This window comes from Stigmatopora nigra, chromosome 8, assembly GCF_051989575.1.
Source record: "Stigmatopora nigra isolate UIUO_SnigA chromosome 8, RoL_Snig_1.1, whole genome shotgun sequence".
NCBI classification, from domain to species: Eukaryota; Metazoa; Chordata; class Actinopteri; order Syngnathiformes; family Syngnathidae; genus Stigmatopora; species Stigmatopora nigra.
In genome coordinates this window covers 12,771,614-12,797,757 of record NC_135515.1, presented here as the reverse complement: position 1 = coordinate 12,797,757, position 26,144 = coordinate 12,771,614, and the positions used below count along the sequence as shown (strand labels likewise).

The following is a 26,144-nucleotide window of genomic DNA, read 5'->3' as shown; positions in this document are numbered from 1 at the left end:
AAGGAGAAAACAAACACAACAATAATGATTCTAATATTTATTTGTTTATGTTAGGGTTTTTAGTCTTACATTATTATATATTTGCTTGCAATGAAGAACACTTTGCTTCACAGTTAGCCTAAACACCGGGAACGTCACTCCTCTCTCCAGCTTGACTTTGCACAGGATTTTTCACACCGCTCCCGTGGGAAGATCCGGTAGAGACCTTCAATTGTTTTGAGAAACATCGACTTCTGACAGCGTAGTCCACACCGCTCCCTTGGGAAGATCCGGCAGACCTTACTTTGTTTTGAGAACTGATTTTTGTAAATCTAATGTAATAAAACAGCAAGAGAGGCGTCCAAAACGCCAGAAAGAACCAAGACAAAGGCGCCAGGTTGGATTCTCTCTTGCAAGACACTGGTTATGAGTCTGATGTCTGTTTTATTTGTGCGTGCATTTGGGAATGCCTATCGGTGAACCTATCAGTTTACTTTCAGTTCTCCCCAAATTTTTAATACAGTGGGGCAAATAAGTATTTAGTCAACCACCAATTGTATTAGTTCTCCTACCTGAAAAGATTAGAGAGGCCTATAATTGTCAACCTGCGTAAACCTCAACCATGAGAGACAGAATGTGGGGAAAAAACAGAAAATCACATTGTTTCATTTTTAAAGAATTTATTTCCAAATTAGAGTGGAAAATTAGGTCAGGTTATTTGGTCATCTACAAATAAGCAAGAGTTTTGGCTGTCAAAGAAGTCTAAGATCTGCATGAAGGAATGGGCCAAATACCAGCAACAGTGTCTGAAAAGCTTGTGAAGGGTTACAGAAAACATTTGGCCTCCGTTATTGCCAACAAAGGGTACATAACAAAGTATTGAGATGAAATTTTGGTATTGACCAAATACTTATTTTCCACCATAATTTGAAAATAAATTATTTAAAAATCAACCAATGTGATTTTCTGTTTTTTTTCCACATTTCTCTCAAGGTTGAAATTTTACCCATCTTGATAATTACAGGTCCCTCTAATCTTTAAAGGTAGGGGAACAATTGATGGTTTATGGTTGACTAAAAACTTATTGACATATCAAAAGTTTACATACACTTGTGAATAACACAATGTCACGGCTCCCTTGAGTTTCCAGTTATTTCTACAACTCTGATTTTTCTCTGATAGAGTGATTGGAACAGATACTTCTTTGTCACAAAAACATTCATGAAGTTTGGTTGTTTTATGACTTTATTATGGGTTAACAGAAAAAGTTACCAAATTATTGATGTGACACCAGTTTGAACACATTTATCTGTTTGCATGAATGTCCAAGTTTGTATGCAACAGGCCACTCATTCTATGGAGGCTCATGTATCATCCATGATAGCTAACAGATTGCCTTCTCAATACTGTGTATGAAAGATTAATGGCACAGATTTTTTCTTCATTCTCACACACATTTTCATGCACATGGCACCTTTTAAAGGACCTTTTTTTCTTTTAATGCGACACAATAGTGTTTTTCTCACTTTGCAGAACTGAACAATTTGAATTTATGCCCTGCATGGGTGGTCATTATTTTACTAGTGAACAGAAAGTGTTATTTTTTCTACATGTGCTTGTACTTGCCAAGCTATAGCCTGGACCTCTACACTTTTAATTATTGATTCTTGTCACTGTGACAGAAAATATCTGATCTTTTGGCAGTGCCGCGCTGTGCATTTTGCACCAAGGCTTTCATTCAGTACTAATGCACTGACTGAATCAATCCAAACTTGAATAACTATTTTATGGATATAAATCTCCTCATGCAGGAATGCAGATACAGGTGCAACACATAAAAAATAACATCAATAATAGCCTCATAAAATTACATTATTAATTATAATTGATTTATTTTAATTACAATATGCTCCTCTCTCTCTCTCTCTCTCTCTCTCTCTCTCTCTCTCTCTCTCTCTCTCTCTCTCTCTCTCTCTCTCTATATATATATATATATATATATATATATATATATATATATATTTTTTTTTTGTTTGTTTTGTTTTTAATTTTACTTCCCTACGGCTTTCCCCCATAGTGTCGTTCAATTAGTGGGTGCCGCTTTAATGGGGCATTCCTGTAGACCTCGGGGGCCTGTATAAATTTGGGGTAGCCTCCTGGAATATCGGCCACATCAATATGGAGCTTCTTCAATTGCTCCTTGGTGGGCATCGCTACCGACGCTCTCGCCGATGCCAGCCATCCAGCTCATAGTCCCCTGATTATTGGCCCCATCCCTCACTCCGTCGCGCCTGGCTACTCACTCGACTAGGAGAGAATACCTGATTTCCATAGCCCTCCTATTCATCACCCTAGGTATCTGGATTTGGACTCCAGCTATTAGTTTCCTCAATGGAGGGACAATCCTGAGCCTCCATCAACCCCTGTTGATCGCCCCAGCTATCTGTATTTGGACTCAGATTTTTCTGATTGTGAGGACGGTTATGAGCTAATTGATTTTTGGGGTGGAGATTCGGTCTGTGATTCCCTCAGCCGATTAACACAGTCATCCTTGTGCTGAAGCCACGCACACGATTATCTGTGCTGGCTGGCCCGCCGGTCATACCAGTGCCTAAGCTGCGAAGCAGCATCCCCGTTCCTAAGTCACGAAGCAGCGTCCCCATTCCTACGCCGCGAAGCAGCGTCCCCGTTCCCAGGCCGCGAAGCAGCGTCCTTGTTCCTAAGCCACAAACCGTCGGTCAGCCCCATGCCCAAGCCACGAACTAGGGTCCCGATGCCGGCTGGCCTGCCAGTCATACCCGTGCCAAAGCTGTGGACCTGGGTTCCTATGCCGGCTAGCCCGCCAAATCATGCCCGCCAAGTTCCTACCCGCCAAGTTCCTGCCCGCCAAGTCTCTACCCGCCAAGTTCCTGCCCGCCAAGTTTCTACCCGCCAAGTTCCTGCCCGCCAAGTTTCTACCCGCCAAGTTCCTGCCCGCCATGTTCCTGCCCGCCATATTCCTGCCCGCCATGTTCCTGCCCACCTTAGTGGCAGTAACTCTCTGGGCCCCCTGTATGAGGGGGTCGGCGGCGGTGACTCTCCGGGCCCCCTGTATGAGTGGGTCGGCGGCAGCGACTTTCCGGGCAAACTGGATGATGGGGTCGGTGGTGGCGAATCTCTGGGCCCCCTGGACGAGGGGGTTGGTGGCGGCAACTCTCCAGGCCGCCTGGATGAGGGGGTCAGAGACCCCCGAGCCGCCAGAGTAAAGTGGCTGACGATCTTACAGAAATTCTGGTGTCTGTTCAGGGCAGGACGCTCGGCCATCACTTAAAGCAGACGCCCGCTGGACAGGCCACTCCCACTGCTAGTTAAATGCCGGCGCGAACGCCCGCCGGACAGGCCACTCACACGCCTCGTCAAGGTTGTGCGTATATGCCCGCCAAACAGGCTACTCCTATATCTCGTCACAGGCCGGCGCAGAGGCACACCGGACCGGCCACTTCCTTGCCTCATCACAGGCCGGCGCAGACGTACGCCAGACTACAGATTACGGTGTACCATGCCCTCCTTGCCGGCGTTTTTCTTTTTCATGGACAATCAGCTTTGGGACATCTAACATCTGTCCCTTAGAGGGGGTACTGTTAGGACTGGCTTGTTATTGTTTTTCCATTGCTTTCTCCCTCTGTTCTTTCCCTACTCTTATATGTCCCTCCTGTCTTGTCGCTGCACTCGCGCAGAGGCGCGTGATTTAGAATGTCATTTGTCGGCTTGTGTGCCTTATTTCCCATGCCCTGGGTCTCCGTTACCTCGTTCCTCGATTCCCCGTGTTTTTCCTAGCCAGGTTTGGTTTTGTTATTTTTGAAGATCCTGCCTAAATTCTTAAAGTTATGGTACGAGCACTAATTCCTTTGTCCTTGCCTGCTTCCCTTCATCTGGCTCCTATTTTTTGTGTCCTCGCCTCGACCTCTTGCCAAAGACAAAACGCTTTTGACCATCTCACAAAAGATAACACTCGAAATTGAATAATAGTGGATTTCCATAAAAGAAACATTTCTATTAACACTGACATAAAATGCATCCAATTTTTTCATCTTCCTTATTGCTCATCTTTGTAAGTGTAGCGGGGGTTGCTGGCGCAAAACCCAGACAACTTCAGACGAAAGGCATACTATACTTTTATTAGTGACCTTGTGACCAATCTGAGTGAGTAATCTTCAGTGAACCACTGTAGTTGGTTAGTCATTCCATTAGATGGATCTGTTGCAATCATTAAGTATTTAGGCCACCCGGGAAGCATTTACTCAATACATTACACACAGACTGAACTCTACCTGTACCCGCTGAAAACACAGACGAGAGCTGTAATTTCAGATGTTTATTGACAAAGATATCTAATTCCTCAGAGATATTTTCAGCTGATCGGTTTACTTCACTGTGCTGCAGCCCTTCTTGATCCTCCCCTCCTCATCACCATTTGTGGCAACAATTGCAATCCCATCAATCAACTGCCTATCATCATTTTCAGTCCACCTTTTTTTGCACTGAATTCACCACTCAACCATGTTATACTCTTGCGAGTCCAGGCCTAAAGATGACAGGTAGGTGGTGTAGATTTCATTTCAAGGTCATTCTGTCAATATGGTTCATTGTGTCTAAATGCTTTCATGTATCCTGCCATTCACCCTTCTTTGTGTAAACACAATGATTTAGAATTTATGTTTTCTGTGATGGTGTAGATGTTCTAACACAGACTCTGCTTGTCATGAAAAGTTAATGAATTAAGTCCAAGATTAGATAATGGATCAAAATGAGCCTCCTTGAAAAGAGTCATAGAAGGAAGATGAGGATATCTTCTGAAGAGGTTGGATGCAATGGAATGTTAAATTGAAAAGAGATCTTTTCTGAAGATGAATAAATATAGACGGTGTAGTTTATACACTGAAAAGACCTGAATAGAAGTGAGTGTAATACTCAGACTGCAGAGATGACTGCAGCAGCAGAGAGCAAGGGACACACTCCGCATACCAATCGTGGCAACTCAATACACATCACGCGTTGCCTTTTTTTTTATATGCATGCATAAACACATAAATACAACACAGAAAAATAAAAAAATCAGCCTACCAAAAAAATTCTCATTAATGTCAAAAGAAATAGAAGTATTAGAGAATTCACAACTGACTGTCAACAACTAGTTCTTCTTTATGAATAATGATGAACTGTAAGATCTTTGCATTAATGCAACTTATTTTCTATTTTACTACAGTTAGACTATATCAGCGCTGATAAGGTGATCTCTACTGACATAGCAATTAATGTCACAATATGAATGGGCAGGATAAACTAAAAATAAAAATAAGATAAAAAATATTAGCAGCCATAGTCATTGAAGACATTGCAAACTTGGGCAACTCATAATCCTCAAAAAGATGGAATAGGCTTGGCGTAGTCCTTTTCATCAGGTGACATGTGCGATGGGAAATTCACTCAGATCAAGACAGGAAAAGCCAATATGCTGTCCTACTGGGCTTTTTATATTATTTGGCACATTATTCTTCTTCTGCAGTGAAATATCTCTTCTTCAGCGCTGACTGTCATCTAATTCAGTGCCGAACAAGAAGCAGAGCCCTGACTGGTCCCAATTTTATCCCGTCTTCTGCTTGCAAGTTTCAGCGTGAATTTTGACATTTTTATAAGGTATTTTCATGACTATAAGGCGCACTAAAAAGTCTAACATTTTCTCCAAAATAGACAGGGCGCCTTATAATGCAGAGCGCCGTGTGTAAGCTCCAAAGCCTGACTGAGAACACTTCGTGCCGACACCCTTCTTATATATAGAGAAGGCGGACGTGGTTGGGGTTAGACGCTAAAGGCACGCCCCTACCAGGTCCCCCATATATAGTGTGGGCATGTGTTTATTGCAAAACTATTTTGGTTTGGTTTCTAAGCCCCTCTAAAAATGAATAATACAAATAGACACGCTTACGAAGTTCAGTTCAAACTTCAAGCCATCAATTATGCAGAGGAACATGGGAATAGAGCAACCGCGAGGGAATTGTAGATCAACGAATCCATGGTCAGCAATGAACGAGCTTCGCCAAGTCAAGAAGAAGCTGAGTTGGTCCTTCTTGCAAAGGGGGAGGAAGGTTAGTCCTTTTGGCAAGTTCATCATTCATTCATTCATTCATCTTCGATACCGCCCATCCTCAAAAGGGTTGCTGGGGTTCCTGGAGCCTAACCCAGCTGTTTTTGGGCAAAAGGCAGACTACACCCTAGACTGGTCACCAGTCAGTCGTAGGGCTCAAAGAGAGACAAACGGCCATCCGCACTCCCAATCATACCGCCACCAGCGGGAATCGAGCCCAGGCTTTCCCGCACCGAAGTCAGGCGAGTGAATCTCTACACCACGAGGTGGCGGTCCTTGCAGCAAATAACTGAAAAAACATCTTAACATAGTGGGCAGACTCCACTATTAATTTAATATTAAAAATGAACTGACTTGACATTGAGTCAATTTAATGTTTTGTTCAGCCCCAAATGTGAGACTAGATAAACGGTTGTCATGATCTTATCTCTCTAAGGGCAGAAATATGCATGTACTGTGTCAGAATTATGAGGCCTAGCTTACTGATTTGAACTCATGATATATGACAACGACTGTGTTTTTAATATTTTGCCTTTATACAGCACCAATCCAAATGTAAGAAATACTGCAGTGAACTAATAGGAATTACAGTGTTCCCTCGCTACTTCGCGCTTCAGCTATCGCGGACTCAGAGCTTCGCAGATTTTTTTCAGGAAAAAAAATATATAAAGATATTAAGTTAAAATTATAAAATACATCATTTTACAAGAGGTGGAAACTAAATATTCAATAAGAATTAGTAATTGCATCAAAAAAGGGCAACGAAATGGTCAATAACATGGTGAGAGTTCGGGAATCGCATCGATGACGTCATGGCTGTTTACAGGTACATCTTCACCGCCCGAAAAAACAATGTTGACAACTCCCAATAACGATGTTTCTTGAGGGCAAAAAAACTGCAGAAGATCCTCCATCCGGACTACGATGATGTTTTTGCTTGGTGGTGCTTTTGTGCACGTGTTATACGTTTCTTTAAGCATTTTTGAAGGGGCACGCCTACTTCGCGGAAATGCAGCTATTGCGGGGGTCCCGGTCCCCATTAACCGCGATAAGCGAGGAAACACTGTATAGCCAATTGGCCTGGTCGCGCTGGCATCTTCCTTAATCATCGTAGCCAACTGAATATCCAAGACATTAGGCCCTATATCTGAAGACACGACCATAAAGTCAATCATCTAACTGTGGCCGAGAGTGTCCTGGTGCCAAGTACACATATGGACTTCCTTATTCTTGAACATGGTGTTCAATGTTATCAATTCACAGTGAGCGTAGAAGTCCAACAGTAGAACACCGCTCGAGTTTCGATCAGGGGAGCCATTTTTCACAATCACGCCCTTCCACGTGTCACTGTCATTGCCTTGCCTACGTGAGCATTGAAGTCACCCAGCAGAATGAGGGGGTTCCCAGGAGGAGCCCTCTTCTGGTCCATAAGCACAAACAACAGTCTGATCCCATCCTCCCAACCAAAGGTGGAGAGATGCTACCCTCTCATCTACCAGTGTAAACCACAATGTCAGGCACCCAGCCAAGGGGAAATAAGTATGCTCAGATCTGCTCGGTGCCTCTCAACGCGAGCGACTGGAACAAGGCCCCGGACAATATAGCTCCTGGAATCATTGGGATACACAAACCCCACCACTACGATAAGGTGTTGACTCAATCGGGTATTTTGGGCAAGGTATTAGTTTAGTGATTGTTGAATTGGAGTTGCATACAGCCTGTCTACTGTCTTACTTCAGGGCATCGCATGTTTCTTATATTAAGTACCGTATTTTCACGACTATATGGCGTACCGCATCTAAAGGCGCAGTGTCAATAACGAGTGCTATTTCTGTATTTGACACACACACAAGACGCTTCGTAAAGCTATGTTCGCCGCCTATGTTCGCCACCTATAATCCATTGTTCCCATGCCACTCCCAACTTTGCTTTGAACGCTTGGTTGATGCCGATGACCAGCGGTTGGAGTTCTTTGGTTAAGCCTCCGGGAATGACGGCCAGCTCAGAGTTCATTTTTGTGTCTTGGTTTTTCACTGTTGCTGCGAGATGCGCAAATGAACTGAGCATCTGCTTACATAGCACTAAAAGAGGAAGTAGCACAGAGAGATCTTTCCATTGCTTTTACTACTTTGTAATCACTCCACCGATCCCCATGTCCATTTGCGCCTCCTGACATAACTGCAAAAACATTTTTTATTTGAATTTTGCAACGCATCATGTCCTCACATCATGTATATCTTCAAAAATGGATAGTGGTTGTTGTGAGACAGCCAATGAGAGCCCAGTAGGGAGGTTCTAAAGTGAGAATCAATGCATACGCGACAATATTTTCAAAATAAAATAACGAATAAGGAATGCTTGTCTTTTTGGGGGGTTTTCTTAACTTGGATATTTTTCATATAAAAAATACAGTTCATGAAGATGTAAAAAATCTACGCGGAAACCCGCAAGCGGAAAACGAGAAGAAGAATGGCAGTGAAAAATGGCAGAAATCAGGACACTCCTTCTTCTTCGGCAAGAAGAAGCGGGATTTTACCGCAGAAGAAGAATGGTGCGCCAAATATTATTTAAAGGGCCAAGAAGCACCTGTGGAGAAAGACTTTTTTGAGTTGCTGTTGAAAAAGCCTCCTAAATGTTTATTTTCTCTGATGTGCTAAAGGCGGAGCACGCCCCTTGCGGCATGAATGAATCTACATTGCAGCATTCTTATAGAATTTATTTCAGCTGGTGGGAACATGGTTAATGTTAATGGGTTCAGCCATGCAGTTAAGAAGGAGACATATCTGGTATCCGCAATATTCAAGGGTTTACCGTATTATATGCTGTGTTGGCACACTATACAGTGAGACCATGTTGCCGTACCTTTGTATGTTACTATTAAAATGTTCCAAAACCTTTACTATATGAATGAAATATAATTAGTTTAGGTGGTATATATTATATATATATATATATATATATATATATATATATATATATATATATATATATATATATATATATATATATATATATATATATATATATATATATATATATATATATATATATATATATATATATATATATATATATATATATATATATATATATATAATGCAGTGTTTATTTTTTCTTATCAACAACGTCATGTGGGTAACGTATGTATCTTGTGCTGAGCATTATTAAACTTCTATGCACAGCTGCAGAGTGAGGCACACACTTCTGCCTCATGTCAGGGGGCAATAGTGAGACCACTGATTAGCTGCTATAGTTATGTAAATTCACAGTGAGGGTCAGCGAGACCTTACCTCTTAGTATTTGGTAGGGTAAATGTAGAAATTCAGCGATTTGAAAAGAAAAATCCAAACATTGCAAAGTTAAATGAAAATTAACTGTAACCTTGAATAAACATTACCATTTAATTTATTTAAATTTTCTATTTCCATGATGAAAGATGAGGCTCTGCCTTACTGCACCTCACTGGTCTATATGGTTTGGTACCACATTGCACATAATGTTTTAGTCAGATGTTTACAAACTTATTTCAGGTTCTATAAAATCAGAAGACTTGACAAAAATTATTAGCACCCCATCATCTTGAGCCAGAGGAGATTGATTTTCTGTTTCTTTGCGTCAGTGCTTTTATATAAAAAAGGTGGGGTTTTTTTAGGTTCTGTTATTCCCTCTCAATATCCATTACATGGAGTATTTCTCTTTGAGTGCTGGATCAATAATTGAGGGAATTGTCAATTTTCTGTAGTTTGTTAAAAAAAAACACTCTTGTTAGGTTTGAACTCACAAACTTGAGATTGACTACTACTTTATGCACCAGCAAAACTTAAGGTCAGCCGACGTAATAAATAAAAAAAAAAATGATTTGAAGATCTCATCTTATCTCCCCTCTCATGTTTGGAACCGCTTTATCCTCATAAGGGTCATGCGGGTGTTGAAGCCAATCCCAGCTGTCCCGAGGGGGTGAGGGGGCACCCTCAATCGGTGGCCAGCCGATCACAGGGCACTAGGAGACGCACAACCATGCTCACTCACACCTAAACCTAGGGGCAGTTTAGAGTGTCCAATCAGTCTACCATGCACGTTTTTGGAATGTGGGAGGAAACCGGAGTACCCGGAGAAAACCCACACAGGCCTGGGGTGAACATGCAAACCCCGCGCAGGTGGGTGGGACCTTTATTTGAACCCAGGACCCCAGAGCTGTGAGGCCAACGTGCTAACCATTCCTACCACAGGGCCGCCCTGATTTGAAGTTGACCATGTAAAATCAGAGGGACTGGTAAAAATACTAATTAAAGATGAGGGTTCTACTATCAATCATCAGAATTGTAGACCAAATGTTTTCTCCTATTGTGCTGCATGAATCATTGAAATTTGAAATTTTGTCTCGACGAAATTGAAATACTAAGTGCCTTACCATTAAAACTGATGATCTGCTGGTCTATTAAAATGTTTGTTGCATTTAGAACAGTTTACAATGGAAAAATTAGATGAACGAGTGCAATGAAAAAAGGAGGTTTCCGTGATCCTTAATGAGGATTGTTGACAGGATGTCTTTTCTATTGTTGTGAGTTCATTTTCTACAGTTTGCTGAAAAGTTACCTCATAGGATGTTTGAACTCCCGGCCTTCAAATTATCAGACTGATGAACTACCTATTTGTATCTATTTTTTTACAGGTTTTATTGCAGGTTTTTGTTCCAACCGATCCAGCACAGACAGTTTAACTAATTAGATTTCTGCTGAAACAAGAAGCACCTGGGTGCAATCTACTGATTACCAGATTAGTGGAAAAATAAGTTAGGGCACCCACCAATTGTCAAATCAAATCAATCGAAGGTCTTTATTGTCCTTATACACAGTTGCGTAAAACAAAATTGGTGGTGCTACTCCACAAAGTGCGTTTTCCCAGTAAAAACATAATTTAACGTAATATAAAAATATAAAAAGTCACGTCCGGGTAAGGTAAATTCTAAAATATTGCACATTGTTATTGCACACCTCGAAGTTATTGCAAAAAAGGAATTGTGTGTCGTGCTAATGCAAGTTCAGAGCCCTGATGGCTCTGGGGGGAAAAACTGTCCTTAAGTGAATTTCATCGTGTTTTGTGAGACCTGTAGCGTCTGCCAGAGGGCAGCAGCTGGAACAGGTTGTCACCAGGGTGGTATGGGTCTCTAACAACCTAACCGCTGATGAGGTACCAAGGGCTGGCAATGTCATTCAGTGAGGGCAGAGCGGAGTCGATGATCTTCTGGACGCTGTTGATTACTCTATGCATGGCTTTCCTGTCTGCCAGGATGCTCTCCACAGTGGCTTTATAGAAGGTTACCAGAAACGTAGTGTCCAAGTTGTTCCTCCTGAGTACCCTCAAGAAATGAGTCGCTTCTGGGCCTTCTTCACTCCAGCCGTGGTGTTCGTAAACCAGGAGAGCTTGTCTGTGACGTGGACCCCCAGGAATTTGAAGGACTGGACCCTGTCTACACATACTCCATTTATGAGGAGTGGGGCCAGATCTGTGATGTGTTTGCAAAACTCCAGGATTATTTGTTTAGTTTTTGTGGTGTTTAGAGTGAGATTGTTCACCAAACACCACAAAGACAGTTTGTTGACCTCATCTCTATAGGCCGGCTCATCCCCCCCTTAAAATGAGCTCGACCACAGTGGTGTCCTCGGCAAATTTGATTATGGAGTTAGAGTGGTAGGTCGGTATAAAGTCTTATGTGTACAGTGAGTACAGAAGAGGACTCAGTACACAACCTTGAGGGGAGCCAGTGCTCAGTGTAATGGAGGAAGAGAGGTGGAGACCAAGTCTAACAGTGTGTAAACCAGGCATGTCCAAAGTCCGGCCCGCGGGCCAAATAAGGCCCGTGGACAAATTTTTACCGGCCCACGGCCTCTATCATGAAATCAATAATACACGGCCCGCCAGCACTGTTGACCACAGTATAAAATAAATGTGTACAAAAAGCTATTTTTCACTTCACCAGAAGATGGCAGTAGCCCTGTGGCCGCACTCTGGCCGCCGTGACCCTTGCGTCATTGTTTCAGCCCAGCCCATTTCTAACATGTAAACAAAAAAAGGAAAGTTGACCGGGAGGGCCGCCGCATCCAGGAGAAGTGGAAATTTGAGTATTTTTTCACTGAAATACGAAACAACTGTGTCTGCCTAATTTGCCAAGAGACTGTGGCTGTTTTCAAGGAATTCAACATTAAGAGGCACTACCAGACGAAACATGCTAGCTACGACAAGCTAACTGGGAACGAACGCGGTGAAAAAGTGAAGCAACTGGAAGCTGTTTTAACGGCACAGCAAAGCTTTTTCACAAGAGCCCGTGAGTCAAATGAAAATGCCACAAAGGCAAGCTACGAAGTGGCAACGCTAATTACAAAGCACTGCAAACCTTTCAGTGACGGTGAATTTATTAAAGACTGTGTAATGAAAATGGTTGAGAAAATTTGTCCCGCGAAGAAGCAAGAGTTTGCCAATATTTGCCTGGCTCGTAATACTGTGGCACGGAGAATTGAAGACGTTTCATTAGATATTAAGAGACAGTTAGAGGCAAAAGGAACTGAGTTTGACTTTTTCTCGTTAGCGTGCGATGAAGACCTGGACTACATACTGCAGTCAAGATCCCAGTATCACCCTTCACATTAGTGCAGGCAAGATATTTGTTAAGTCCTCTGAGTTGAATAAATTCTTAAATCTCAGTTCATTATTTTTTTTGTGATGGTCAAAATCACAGTTTGAATATGCAGTGATCATTGTTTTGTTTTCAGCACTGTTCCTACAGTGTGCATATAATAGTGAATAATATGTGATGTTTCACATGAACTTAGATATCCTTGATAGTTTTCTTAATTTTTTGTGGTTTGTGATTTCGGTAAAAACCTAAATGTAAAAAAAATGTAAAAGTAAAAGTATGCCATTTGTAATTAAAAAAAATCCCAAAAAGTTAATTTGCATTTAATGTTAATGGTTCAAAGAATGTCAGGCAAAAAGTCGGCCCGCACACATTTTCACCTTACCAAATCTGGCCCTCTTTGCAAAAAGTTTGGACACCCCTGGTGTAAACGGTTGGTTAAGGAGCTCTTAATCCAGCAGGAGATGGAAGAGGATAGTCCAAAGTGGTGCTCGGACGTTTGGTCGCTGGTCTTTTGGTCGCCACTCTTTGGTCCCCGTTGGTCGCCGGTCTTTTGGTCGCCGTTAGGATTATGGTTGTCAAATGTACTTAGATAATAAACCCTAACCCTAACCTTAACCCTAATAATTATGAGTGACTACAGCTGGTGACTTCTCTGAGGCCATTAAATAGGGCTCATTGGATGCAAACGCCCACAAACGCTACAATGGGAAAGTCAAAGGAGCTCAGCATGGGTCTGAATAAGCGAATCCTTGACTTGAACAAGTCAGGAAATTCACTTCGAGCCATTTCAAAGCAGCTGCAGGTCCCAAGAGTAACAGTGCAAACAATTGTTTGTAAATATAAAGTGCATGGCACTGTTTTGTCACTGCCACAATCAGGAAGAAAATGCAAACTATCACCTGCTGCTGAAAGAAAATTGGTCAGGAGGGGGAAAATTCAACCGAGAATCATCAAAAAGCAGATCTGCCAAGAATTAGAAGCTGCTGGAACACAGTCAAGTCAGTGTCCACTGTCAATCGTGTTTTGCATCTCCATGGACTGAGAGGCTGCCGTGCAAGAAGGAAGCCCTTGCTCTAAAAGCGGGACTTTAAGGCTCAACTGAAGTTTTCTGTTGATCACATGCACAAAGATAAGACCTTCTGGAGGAAAGTTCTGTGGTCAGACGGGACAAAAATTGAGCCAGCAATAAGTTTGGAGGAGAAAAGTCGAGGCCTTTGACCCCAAGTGCACCATGCCTACCGTCCAGCACGGTGTTGGTAGTATTATGCTGTGGGGCTGTATTGCTACCAATGGAACTTGTGCTTTACAGAGAGTAAATGGGATAATGAAGAAGGAGGATTACCTTCAAATTCTTCAAGATAACATGAAGTCACCAGCCCAAAGATTGGGTCTTGGGTGCTATTGGGTTTTCCAACAGGGCAATGACCCCATACACACATCAAAAGTGGTAATGGAATGGCTAAATCAGGCTAAAATTAAGATTTTCGAATGGCCTTCCCAAAGTTCTAACTTTAAACCCCATTGAGAACTTTGTGGACAATGCTGAAGAAATAAGTACTTGTCAGAAAGCCATCAAATTTAACTGAACTGCACCAGTTCTGTTTAGAGGAGTAGTCAAATATTCAACCAGAAGCTTGTGGATGGCTACCAAAAGTGCCTAATTGAAGTGAAAATGGCCAAGGGAAATGTTATCAAATATTAGCGCTGTTGTATGTATATTTTTGACCCAGCAGATTTCATCACTTTTTTTTCTGTTCACCCATAATAAAGTCATAAAAGAACCAAACTTCATGAATGTTTTTTTTTGTGTCAAAGAAGTATCTTCCAATCACTCTATCAGAGAAAATTCACAGTTGTAGAAATAACTGTAAACTCAAAAGAGCCATGACAATATGTTCTTCCCAAGTTTCTGTAAACTTTTGACCACAATATACACACACACACACACACACACACACACACACACACACACACACACACACACACACACACACACACACACACACACACACACACACACACACACACACACACACACACACACACACACACACACACACACACACACACACACACACACACGCACACACACACGCTTGTGGGCCAGAATGGATACTAAAATTTGACAGAGGGGCCGGGCCAGGAGCATTTGGACACACAATGTAATTTATTAAACCTGGGAATGTAAATGTAAGAAAAAAGATACAATTGAAGGTGAACATTTTCAAATTTACTTTCAACATTAAAAACATTATTATTCTATGAAAGAAAGCAGTCTTTAAATTGAGTGTTGAGCGGCACGTTAATTAAGCTACTTTACTGCTGTTGTGCGTAAATGTGCAAGTTGCTAATTTTAACACAGTAGAGAAACTGACATTTCAGTGGGAACTGTGTTGTTGTTCTCCATTTTTTGTCAGTGCATCAAAATCTGGAGTTAGTTTCATGGTGGCAATTCTCAAAATAAATCTGAGGATTTGGTCAGTTAACCGGAATCTGTGAAAGGCTTTATTAAATTTCATGACGCTTAAAGTCTGCTCACGCACGCACGTTGAGCCAAACAATGTCAGGTTACTTCGTAAGATTTTTCATGGGCTGAAGCTCCTGCCCTATTTTCCCGACAGCTTGCATCACATCTTCAATGTTGAAATGATTGCCAAACTCCACATCTTTGTGTTCCAGCAAAATGCCCTTTTGGTCACGTCCGACAACAAAGACACCACCTAGCACAAAACCCTCTCCCAAGATATTCCCCTTGAAGCCCTTTCCGAAGGCTCTGAGGCCATTTTGCCACACCCCCGTACGGAGAAACGCCAGGAGGCCCAGTTTGCCCATATCTGCCCTAGACTGATCACCAGTCAGCCTTAGGGCACATAGACAAACAACCATACGCACTCAGAATCATACGGTGCCTGCCCGCACCGAGGTCATCCTTTACATCACTAGGCGGCTTCCACTGATAAATCAAACACTATTTTCATGAACATAATAAAATTACTATTAATTATTGTAAAATAAAGGAAGACTGTAAAAAAAGAAAAGAAAATACAATGTTGCGATTTGGGCTGTCATCAAAGAATCCTGACCACACCTTCCTTCATCAGATTTGCACTGTAAAAGTCTTCAGAATGACGTGCATAAATATTTCAATAAGCTGCATTCTCGGGTTATCAATAATAGAATGTCATATTCATATAAATATTCTAAAAATACAGCTGGACCCTGCCTCTTCAGTGGTTCATTAATCATTTATGGACACCTAGCACACAATCTCCCACACTTGCTCACCAATATGGATGAGCGGACTTTGTGCTACGTTTCCTTTTATACTTCCATATTTCTCATTTATGATGCGTGTATTTGCTGATATTCACAAAGTGTCACAAAGCAGCAGCACAGGTCAGTGCTAAAGTGAGAAATGTGCTTGCCATTGCAAACAGTCTATTGTTTCATGAGTGGAGGGGTACAGTATAGTAATCCCTTGATTATCGCGGTTAACTAAGACCAGGCAAGGCCACGGTAAACTAAAAACCATGAAGTAGTGTCACCCCTATTTAAAAAAGATAAATAAATTCAATTTTAGGGGCAGCAGGAGTAGCTTCTTTTTGTAAGAGGTTTTCGGCGCAAAAGGAATATGGCGACTACCGTTTCTTTTCTTGAACAAAATAAGCTTTTGTACAAGAACATGACACTGTCTAAACAATTGGCAAATTCAATGGCTCCGACCATATCGTCATCAATCTGTTTGCAATCTTGTTGCATACTGCATGCCATATTGAGGAGTCCCATCATGCCAGTTTCATGGCTGTATCTATGGTGTATATCCCTCATAATACTGGTTCTGTTTTCTATTCATACTGGTTACTACTCACTTAGAGTCTTGAAAAAGGGTGATGTGGCTCTCTTCCGAATGTTCGCTACTTTCTAGGAAAAACGCACGGTATATTCATTTATGCCGCGATGGCGTGTTACGCCTTTGGCATAGTATGTAGCAACGTCACTTTTTCGGTCACTGTCAATGTCTCACGTGGAGGAGTCATTTTCAACGGCGACTCAAAATCCAAACACATCTGTAATCGGCTCGCCATAGTCTTTCTCCACAGGTCATGTGCATGATGGGAAATTCAATCGCACCACAACAGGGGAAGGAAAGATATCGTCTTTCTTTGCCTTTTTATATCATTCTTGTCCTACGGTGAAATATGGCTTATTTTTCCGCGCTGAGTGTCACCCAATTCAGCGCTGAAGCAGAGGCCTGATTTCCACCATTTTTGTGTTCCCTGTCTTCCGCTTATGAGTTTCAGCATGACATTTTTCTGAACTGTTAAAAAAAAAATACTTAATATAAAAAAATGCAATGTACTGAAGCTGTGAATGTTGAAGCCGAGAAGTGGTGAAGAATCACAGTACTCTTGTACTTGCTCTATCTAGTTGCCTCAACTGCTTGTGTTATGAGCAGTTAAAAGGTTTCTTCATAATTTAGTTGCATGTAACATGCTTTATTTTTTAAATATTTGGAGTATACTTAAAGAGATAATTGGAATATTACTACTGTGATTTACTGTTAACCAAGATGCTCCATACAGTGCGTATCTAAAGTTTAATGAAGTTAGGGGTTGATATGAAGCCAGATGCGAATTTTGAGTCAAAACTACATACTGTATTTTTTTTCTTGTTGTGAACACTGTGGGGCAACCAGGAGAGGTTTTCCCCTACAGGCATGCATGAACACAGAGGCACACACAACTCACGCATCATATCTTGCACACTCACCGTGGTGAAATGTCGCAACCTTGTTGCATAAAGGCTCCCAGTGAAAACCAGAGGGAGTTGAAGATGCCAAACTCATTTGGAGGTTGGTCATTGGGGCCCGGCTCTGTGGTGCCCTCCTCTGGTTCCTCAGCATGCCACTCATAGGGACTGAAGCGACTCACCTGTTATAGCACAAAAACATATCTTTAAAATCAACATTAGAAAATAAAAGAACCCCAGAAAAGCTTTTAGTTAACAGTGCAGAACTGAAAGTGTCTAGGATTGTAACAAATATTTTTTAATAAAATGCTATTTTAAATTTACATTCTTTTACTTTATCAGATTATTATGCACGTGAAGTGCATATTTATGTTTTTTGGCTTGTTGTGATCATCAAGCAGACATTCTACACGATAGTATTTATAAATAAGAATTAGTGTATGTCTTTTAAAGGCTGGTCTACTCGGGTCAGTGACAGATTAATGAACGTTTACGGTTATTATAAAGTATGTTGGCCGGTGTCAGCAATTTTTACTATGGTGTAAACACACTGTATCACCTCAAGCTAAGATGATATGATGAGACTGTCTTTCTGTGTATTCTATTTTTTAAAGATTATTATTTTAGGAAGGTGGTCAAATGAGCACCAAGAGCTTTTTCCAACACTATACCTGAACGGTTATTGCATACTATTTCTACTAACTAGTGGCAGGAGGGTACATACATTCAAAAAGCATACTGTTAATGTTCCCAAAGACGTTTGATTAGTTGTACAAAACAAAATATGAAATGAGCTGAACTCAAAATAAGAGTTAAATTACTGTACAGCGTTTGCATGTTCTCTCCGGACTTGCGTGGGTTTTCGGTACTCTGGTTTCCTTCCACATCGTAAAAACATGAAGGGTAGGCTGGTACTCTAAATTGCCTCCTAGGTATGAGTGTGAGTGGTTGTTGGTCTTCTTGTGCCCTGTGATTGGCTGGCCACCAAAATGGTGTGTAACAAGGTGTACATAGTTGGTTGAGATAGGCTCCTAGTGGTGCAAGAAATGAATAAGATACATTCTTTGTGGTGTAGTGTTTTACTCACCGGACTTCAGTGCAGGCATGCGTGGGATTGATTCGCACAAGGTGGTGCTATGATTGTGAGTGTGAATGGTTGTCGGTCCTACGGCTGACTGTCAACCAGTGTAGGGTGTTGTCTACCTTTTCCCTGAAGTTTTAATGTAAGCAATGCTGCCTGATGGTGTAGAGGTTCCCTCGCCTTACTTCGGTGCGGCCAGGCATGGACTCCATTCCCGCTGGTGGCGGTATGATAGTGAGTACGAATGGTTGTATGTTTTTCTGTGTGCCCAATGGCTGACCAGTCTAGGGTATCGTCTGCTTTTCTCCCAAAGTCAGCTGGGATAGGCTCCGGCAACCCTTAGGAGGTTGCGCAGTACGGAAGACGAATGAATGAAGATTATTTAATCGATCCAAAATTTAAATAAGCTGTTGTTTGTTATATTGTAAAATGTCCCACTCTCAATTATTTCAGAGAATTTAAGGCATTCAATAGCTTTTTTTCTGTAACTAACAATGAAATGTTTCAACACATCATTCACTCAGGGGCATTCATTAAAACCCAGTAAACCTTTCATATCCCCAGCACTCACCAAAAACAGCACTACACTGACTCCGATGTAAGCAAACACGATGCACATCCAGATTTCATAAGCCAGTGGGTCCAGGAAAGAGAAAACACCTGGTTTGGATTTCTGAGGCTTCTTAATCATAATCGAAATTCCCAGCGACATGAAGGGCTTTGAGAAGTCGATTACCTCTTCTCTAACCAGAGTGATGGTAAGTGGGGCCACTGCGATTTCTGCTTTCTGCAAAGACGAGAGGATAGGTTTTCTTTGGTATTTTAATCAAAGTGATTGCCAGACAATTATCAATATTTTCTTCATGCAAAATCAATGACTAAAAGGAGGATAATCATGGTAAAAGCTAGCTCATTTGAATTGGGTAGTAGATAATTTATTGAGCTTTGAGACATGCTAAATTGGTGCGCAATACTTTATTAAGAGAGAGTTAATTTACAGGTGATTGAAGTTTATCATGACTATAAAATTAGTGTTCGATTTTTCTGAAAGCAGCTTTCGGAAGAAAAACCTTTATACTCTTTACTGTATACAGAATTGTTGTTACGATACATGTATGTATGGATGGATGCTGTAATTGACTAAACAAGGATCCAATCAAATTGATGGGAACATGAAACCTCAATCAACACGTTATTATGTTTTAGATATGTCGTTTTCATGATGAATTATCCACCTACCATTTTATTTTTTTCCAATTGTATGAATAATGGTAAATCATTTTATAAACTTCTGATGATTGATAAATGGTCCTCGTATTTGTAAACCGTGAAGTCAAATAATCGCCTGTAACCTTTATATTTATTGTTATAATATAATTATATTATATCCAACCTTACCCCGTAAACAAGCTCTCCCACCATCCCGTTCCATATCTTCGTCTCTGGATCTCTAGCACCATATTTACCATCAGGCACTATGGAGATCTTATATTTGATTCCAATGTGTTTGGCAATTTCTGATGCCAGATCCACACAGTAGCCTTCATACTGGTCATTGCCTTCGTATAGCTCCCAGTTCTTCTTCAGCATGACATAAGGGCCTTCCTATAAAAATAGCACAAGGCAAAAAAAGACATTGTTTGGACTTGGTGATTGCAGCTTTGATGCAATAGACAGCAACAACAACAAATATAAGGTAAGTAAACAGAGGAGAAATTTATGTTACAGAGGTAAGAAAAGGGTAGGAATATTAACTAAATATAATGAAAGTTATATATCTAACTACGGATCTATCAATCACGAATGGCCGCCAGTGCGGTAAGCAATCCCTACCCTTTTTGGAATGTGGGTGGAAACCGGAGTACAAGGAGAAAACTCATGCAAGACCGGCGAGAACATGCAAGCTAACCAATCGGCCGCCGGGCTCCCCAGGAAGAAATCATTGCTTTTGAATTTTAATGTGCAACACATTCCAAATGAGCTGGTACTGGGTCATGTTTACTACTGTGTGACATCATTTTTGGTTGAAACAACATTCAACGAGGACATACATTTTTGAAAATGTATAGGTGCAATTTCTTTCCCTTCTGTCTTACGTTACAGTTTATGTAGTTCAACAGTCAGGTTGTGGTCATGGCGGGGTGTCTCTCTTATCCCAATTAACTTTTCAGAATATGCCACAGCGCTCGCACTAACTTTGCCTTTTCACTAAACGCATTGCACATCGGAAGAGTTTCTATCCAGTTTTCCAGAAAACCCCCATAACTGTTTTAGAACCCTTGCACACTTCCTGATCCCTATTTTAATAGACTCATAGTATAGTTAAGATCCTGAAAGACTGTTCTGTGACTATTGTAGGTTTAAGTTTTATCATTTAAGAAAATAATGATAGTAAGGTAACTTTTCCCTACCCTTTTAAATGATTTGGCTCAATTATAATGCATGCTTTTGGCAAGATTTGAAATGCACTTCCGGTGAGTGGTCAGCCTCACAGTTCTGAGATCGAGGATTTGATCCTAGGTGGGTCCTAACTGTGTGGAGTTTGCATTTTCTCCCAAGGCTTGCGTGGGTTTTTTTCTGAGTACTCTGGTTTCATCCAACATCTCAAAAACATCAATCAATCAAATCAACCAAAAGCATTTATCATCATACACAACTGTGTATAACAAAATTGGTGGTGCTATTCCATAAATTGCATTTTTCGAGTAAAACAACATAATTATTATGAAAATATAAAGAGTCACATCCTGTAAATTCTAAAATATTGCACAATCTTAAAATATTGCATGTTGTTAGTGCACAGCCCGAAGTTATTGCACAGAAGGGATTGTGTGTTGTGCTAACGCAAGTTCAGAGTCCTGACGGCTGTGGGAAAAAAACTGTCCTTAAGTCTATTTGTCCATGCTTTGTGAGACCTGTAGTATCTGACAGAGAGGAGCGGCTGGAACCGGTTGTGACCAGAGTGGTATGAGTCCCTAGCAACCTAACCTCAGCTGAGGTAGCAAGGGCTGGCAATGTCTTCCAGTGAAGGCAGAGAGCAGCCGATGAAATTCTGGGCGTCGGTTGATCACTCTCTGCATGGCCTTTCTGTCTGCTGCCATGCTTCCAGCTTACCACACTGTTATGTCGTAGCCCGGATGCTCTCCACAGTGGTTCTATCACAAGGTTATCAGAAGCTTAGTGTCCAAGTTGTTCCCCCTGAGTACCCTCAGGAAATTGAGTCGTTTCTGGCTTTTTGGTAGACCAGGAGAGCTTGTCCGTGATGTGGACCCCCAGGAATTTGAAGGAATGGACCCTGTCTACGCATACTCCATTTATGATGAGTGGGGCCAGTTCTGTGTTGCGTTTGCGAAAGTCCAGGATTATTTCTTTAGTTTTCATGGTGTTTAGTGTGAGATTGTTCACCAAACCCCACGAAGACAGTTTATTGACCCCATCTCTGTAGACAGAAATAGAGGGTTGAACACCTTAAATCGCCTCTAGATATGACTGTGAGCGTGAAAGATTGTCCGTCTCCTTGTGCCCAGCGATTGCCTGGCCACCATTTCTGGGTCTCCACCATCAAGTGCCCAAAATCAGATGGGATAGGCTCCAGCACCTCCCAAGACCTTTTTGACGATAACCAGTACAAATTTCACTGAAAGACATGTCTTGGCTGCGGGCAGGCAATTCGTTTATCCACACTTTTTCACAACAAAGCGACATTGTTGTTACGTGCAGATTATGGTTTCACAATGTGTTGTTAAAATAAGCAGGGGCGCCCATGAAAATGACTTTGCTTCGATGGCACCATGTATTTCTCCAAAACCTGCATGTGGTATCTTTCATCATTATCAATGTCTTTACAGATGTGTAAGTTACCCATGACATGCAAAACAACCGTAAATGCCATCACATATGCTATCTTTTGAACGGAGTGCTGTTAACAACTTGGGTTATTTTTGTCCTCTCGCGTCCACATGACTTGGCATCTCAGTTTTCAATAATGATCTTCAAACTGTGATTCATCTGTTTTCCACTTTGTCAAATTCCATTTTAAATGATCGCTGGCCCCCAGAGAAAATCCCTGTGCTTCTGGGTCTTATTTAGAAATGGTTTGTTCCTTGCATTGTAGAGTTTAATTCCGCAATGGTGGATTGTATTGACCAAAAATGGTTTCTGTGAGTATTAAACCCACGCTATGATTTCCGTTAGATTTGTTTTCCTGGCGTGTTGTAGTAGTGGTCGGGGGGGGGGGGGGGGGGGGGGTGGCTCCTAAAGTCTTTCCCAGCTGACTTCAGGACAGAGGCGGGGGACACCCTATATTGGTGAACAGTCGATTGCAGGGCACGAGCAGACCGACAACCATTCACGCTCACACTCATTCCTATGAGCAACCTACCTGGATTTGAACCCAGGATCCCAAAACTGAGGCTTACGTACAAACACTACATTACATTTCACCGGATCATAAGCAGATAGACATCCGAAAATATGAGAGAGGCCGACGCAATAACCACTCGCACCACCAGGACACTCTAAAGAAGATTTTGAAACTAAAAAATAAAATCTGTGCAGTGAAATATTTTTTGACTGTTTTTAAAAATCAAGAACAAACAAACTGACATCCATGGGCGACAGTGTATAAACACACATCAGTACATACTCGGATCAATAATGCACCATGGATTTGTCGGACAGTTTGTCTTTCTTCAGCATTTAAAACATTGAATCAAATGAAAATGTTTTTTTCCGTGGAAGATGGTTGAGTACGAGGTAATCGCTGACGATGATGATGTAGTCATACATGTATGAGCGAGTGTTCTATCAGACCAGCATATACATTGTATGAGTATATGTAAAATCTTTGCACGTCAGCTAAAGAAAATTGCACATAAACTAGTTCTGCAGTCATCAAGGCATCATACAAGACAGACAAATTCACCTTTTGTCATGGTCCAGATTTTGCCTTCTTATCTTTAGTTATTCACGTAGGTACATTTTCTATCAATTCTGAAATGATCCACCGACTACGGTATTGTTGCTACATATATAGTAATGCTATTCTTGAAAACTAAGTTTTCCCGATAGACACAGCTATCCGACAAGCATGTGGATATGCTACTCTGATAAAATATGCTGGTCAGATAGAACACCTCCATCAGAACCTACAGCAGATGACACAATCGCCAACAGTGAAGAAAGAAATCAATGTTAAGATTCTGGATAATTGGTTAGTTTCTCTTTTTTTCTCAGCAACTCTGATTTGGATGTCACAGTCACACCATTTTAATTGAATGAGGATACCGTACCTGCCTCCAAGGCAAGCGTCACCCACATGGGCCAAGCATATTTTATTTACAATTCATATATTTTGATATCTTCTAATTAAAAAATGAAATAATATAATAAAGATTTTACAGATGCTGAGTAGTTTATTTGCGATGAGCTAACCTTAATCAGGACTAATGGACAATTTCTAAGAAAAAAAATAAAAATAAAAAATGGTTTGTGCCACTTTGTGGGGTAGTGGTTCACTCGCATGACTTTGGTGTGGACCGGCGCGAGCTCATTTCCCGCAGGTGGCGGTATGATTGGGGGTGTGATGGTCATTTGTCTCTCTGTGTGTCCTACGACTGACTGGCGACCAGTCTAGGGTGTAGTTGCCTTTCGCCCAATGACAGCTGAGTTAGGCTCCAGCAACCCCCGCAACCCTTTCGAGAATGAGCAGTATGGAAGATATTGACAGTGCAGTGAATCCTGTTTTACTTAAAATAACATTGTCCTCTGTCATCCAGTATTTTCTTTTAATTCGAAATGTCTGCTCTATAATGTGATGATGATAATGTTTCCTTCGGCTAATGAATATTCAGTACATATATGTACAGGTAAAACAAAACAGAACAAATACTAATTCCAAATTCAATAATATAATTGACAGCGGGCGGCTCGGTGAACCAAGTGGTCAAGAGCGTTGGTCTCATAGTTCTGTGGTTGAGGGTTCGATATGAGGTGGGACCCTTGTGAGGATAAGCAGTTTGAAACATTAATGTATGAATGAATAAATGACAGCATGATCAATTTGTGCATTTCATTGTTATTGAATATTTGTAAGAATATATCATTTTTATGTCAGTCCAAAGAGATTGCAGTAATTTGCAATCATTTTCTCTACCAATTGAATCAATCCTTTTGTGCTAAAAACTTAATGATCCCTTTTATATCCTTTTCAAATTGCTATGAAGTTCATCATGTTAGGAGGTTAAGTGTTTAAAATGTGATCACCTGACTGTGAGCTGATATGATGTAAATGCCACATGTATGTATGCACACACAAGCACCAGTGGGATGATTTTTACTCCAAAATATACTCAATGTTTCTTATCAGTTTGCCTCCGATGCCTTTATATCTCAGTTAAGGTAATATGAGTGCTGTGCGTATGTCTGTTTATGTGCTTCCGTACTACTTATCACAAGAGTCACAGGGGGTGCTGGAGACTATCCCAGCTGACTTCGGTCACCAGGTGGGGGGGCAACCTGAATTGGTAGCCACCAACTACAGGGCACAAGGAGACAGACAACCACCCATGCTCACACTCACACCGAAGGGGGAATTTAGGGTTCAACCAGCCTACCCTGCATGTTTTTGGGATGGAGTAGAAAAACAGAGTACCCGGAGAAAACCCACAAGCCTGGGAATAACATGCAAACTTCACAGAGGAAGATCCAGAACCCTCGATCTCACAATTATGAGTGCGACACGGCAGCCATTCGCTCACTGGGCCGCCTTTGTGTGGGAATGGATGTTAAAAACGTATATGAATCTGAATCTGAATGAGAAATATAATGTGCTGATTTGTTTTAGTCTGGATAGTGGCTTCTTCCAATTGAATTTTTTGTTGTTGACTAATTCTTTACATTTATTTTCAGTGAATTAATTTCGGAAACCATCTGTCTTAAATTTTTGAAACATCTAATACAACCATCATGGTCATACTACATCCATAATTTATGTAAACATGTACTGCCTTTGAAGGTCAGGAGTGTCAAGTGCCAGATTGAAATGCATCAAATGTTACCGATCCATAAATAACAAAAATATAAAATTTTATGAACCAAATGTATATCCTTTTCCATTAGTATTATTTTGGGGGCCACTGGCAAATATTTTGTATACCTAATGATCCACTCAGATGTAACATAAATATTAAAACCATTTAATGATGCTTGAGTTAATGCTTGTTTTACTTTTGTGTTCTTATGTAAATTTATCTTTAATCAATGTATGTATGTATTTCTAGCTCACATGGAATGGACTTGTTGAATCATATGATTTTGAGATCTACCTCAAGGAATACAGGCAAACAAAAAAATCAAATGTTTGAAAGAGGCTTGTTATAATATCATATGTCTGCCATGTTTTTTTCCACTTTCTGCATTGTAGAAAATCCAACAGTTAAAGAAAATCTCCTAAAATGGAGAGATTACAGCTCGGATCAGAGTCAAAACGTACATATATACAATAAAAAACACATTTTGAGCAAACAGGAAAATGTGAAAGAAACATAAAGAAGGGAAAAGTATAAAAGGAGGCT

At 41.1% G+C, this 26,144-nt stretch overlaps 1 protein-coding gene across 9 annotated transcripts in view; it reads right to left on the bottom strand.

Moving 5' to 3' along the window:
• The window catches only part of gria4a (glutamate receptor, ionotropic, AMPA 4a), a 117,444-nt gene that overhangs the window by 21,886 nt on the left and 69,414 nt on the right, over positions 1-26,144 (bottom strand). For all 9 annotated transcript variants that reach the window (XR_013327039.1, XR_013327038.1, XR_013327040.1 and 6 more), the window contains exons 11-13: positions 19,969-20,175; positions 19,142-19,357; positions 17,511-17,671 (exon numbers count right to left, since the gene is read on the bottom strand). Coding sequence is in view for 6 of the 9 variants with exons in the window: in XM_077721976.1 (XP_077578102.1) it covers positions 17,511-17,671; positions 19,142-19,357; positions 19,969-20,175 (584 nt within the window). In the remaining 3 variants the exon portion in view is untranslated. The remainder of the gene's footprint in view (positions 1-17,510; positions 17,672-19,141; positions 19,358-19,968; positions 20,176-26,144) is intronic.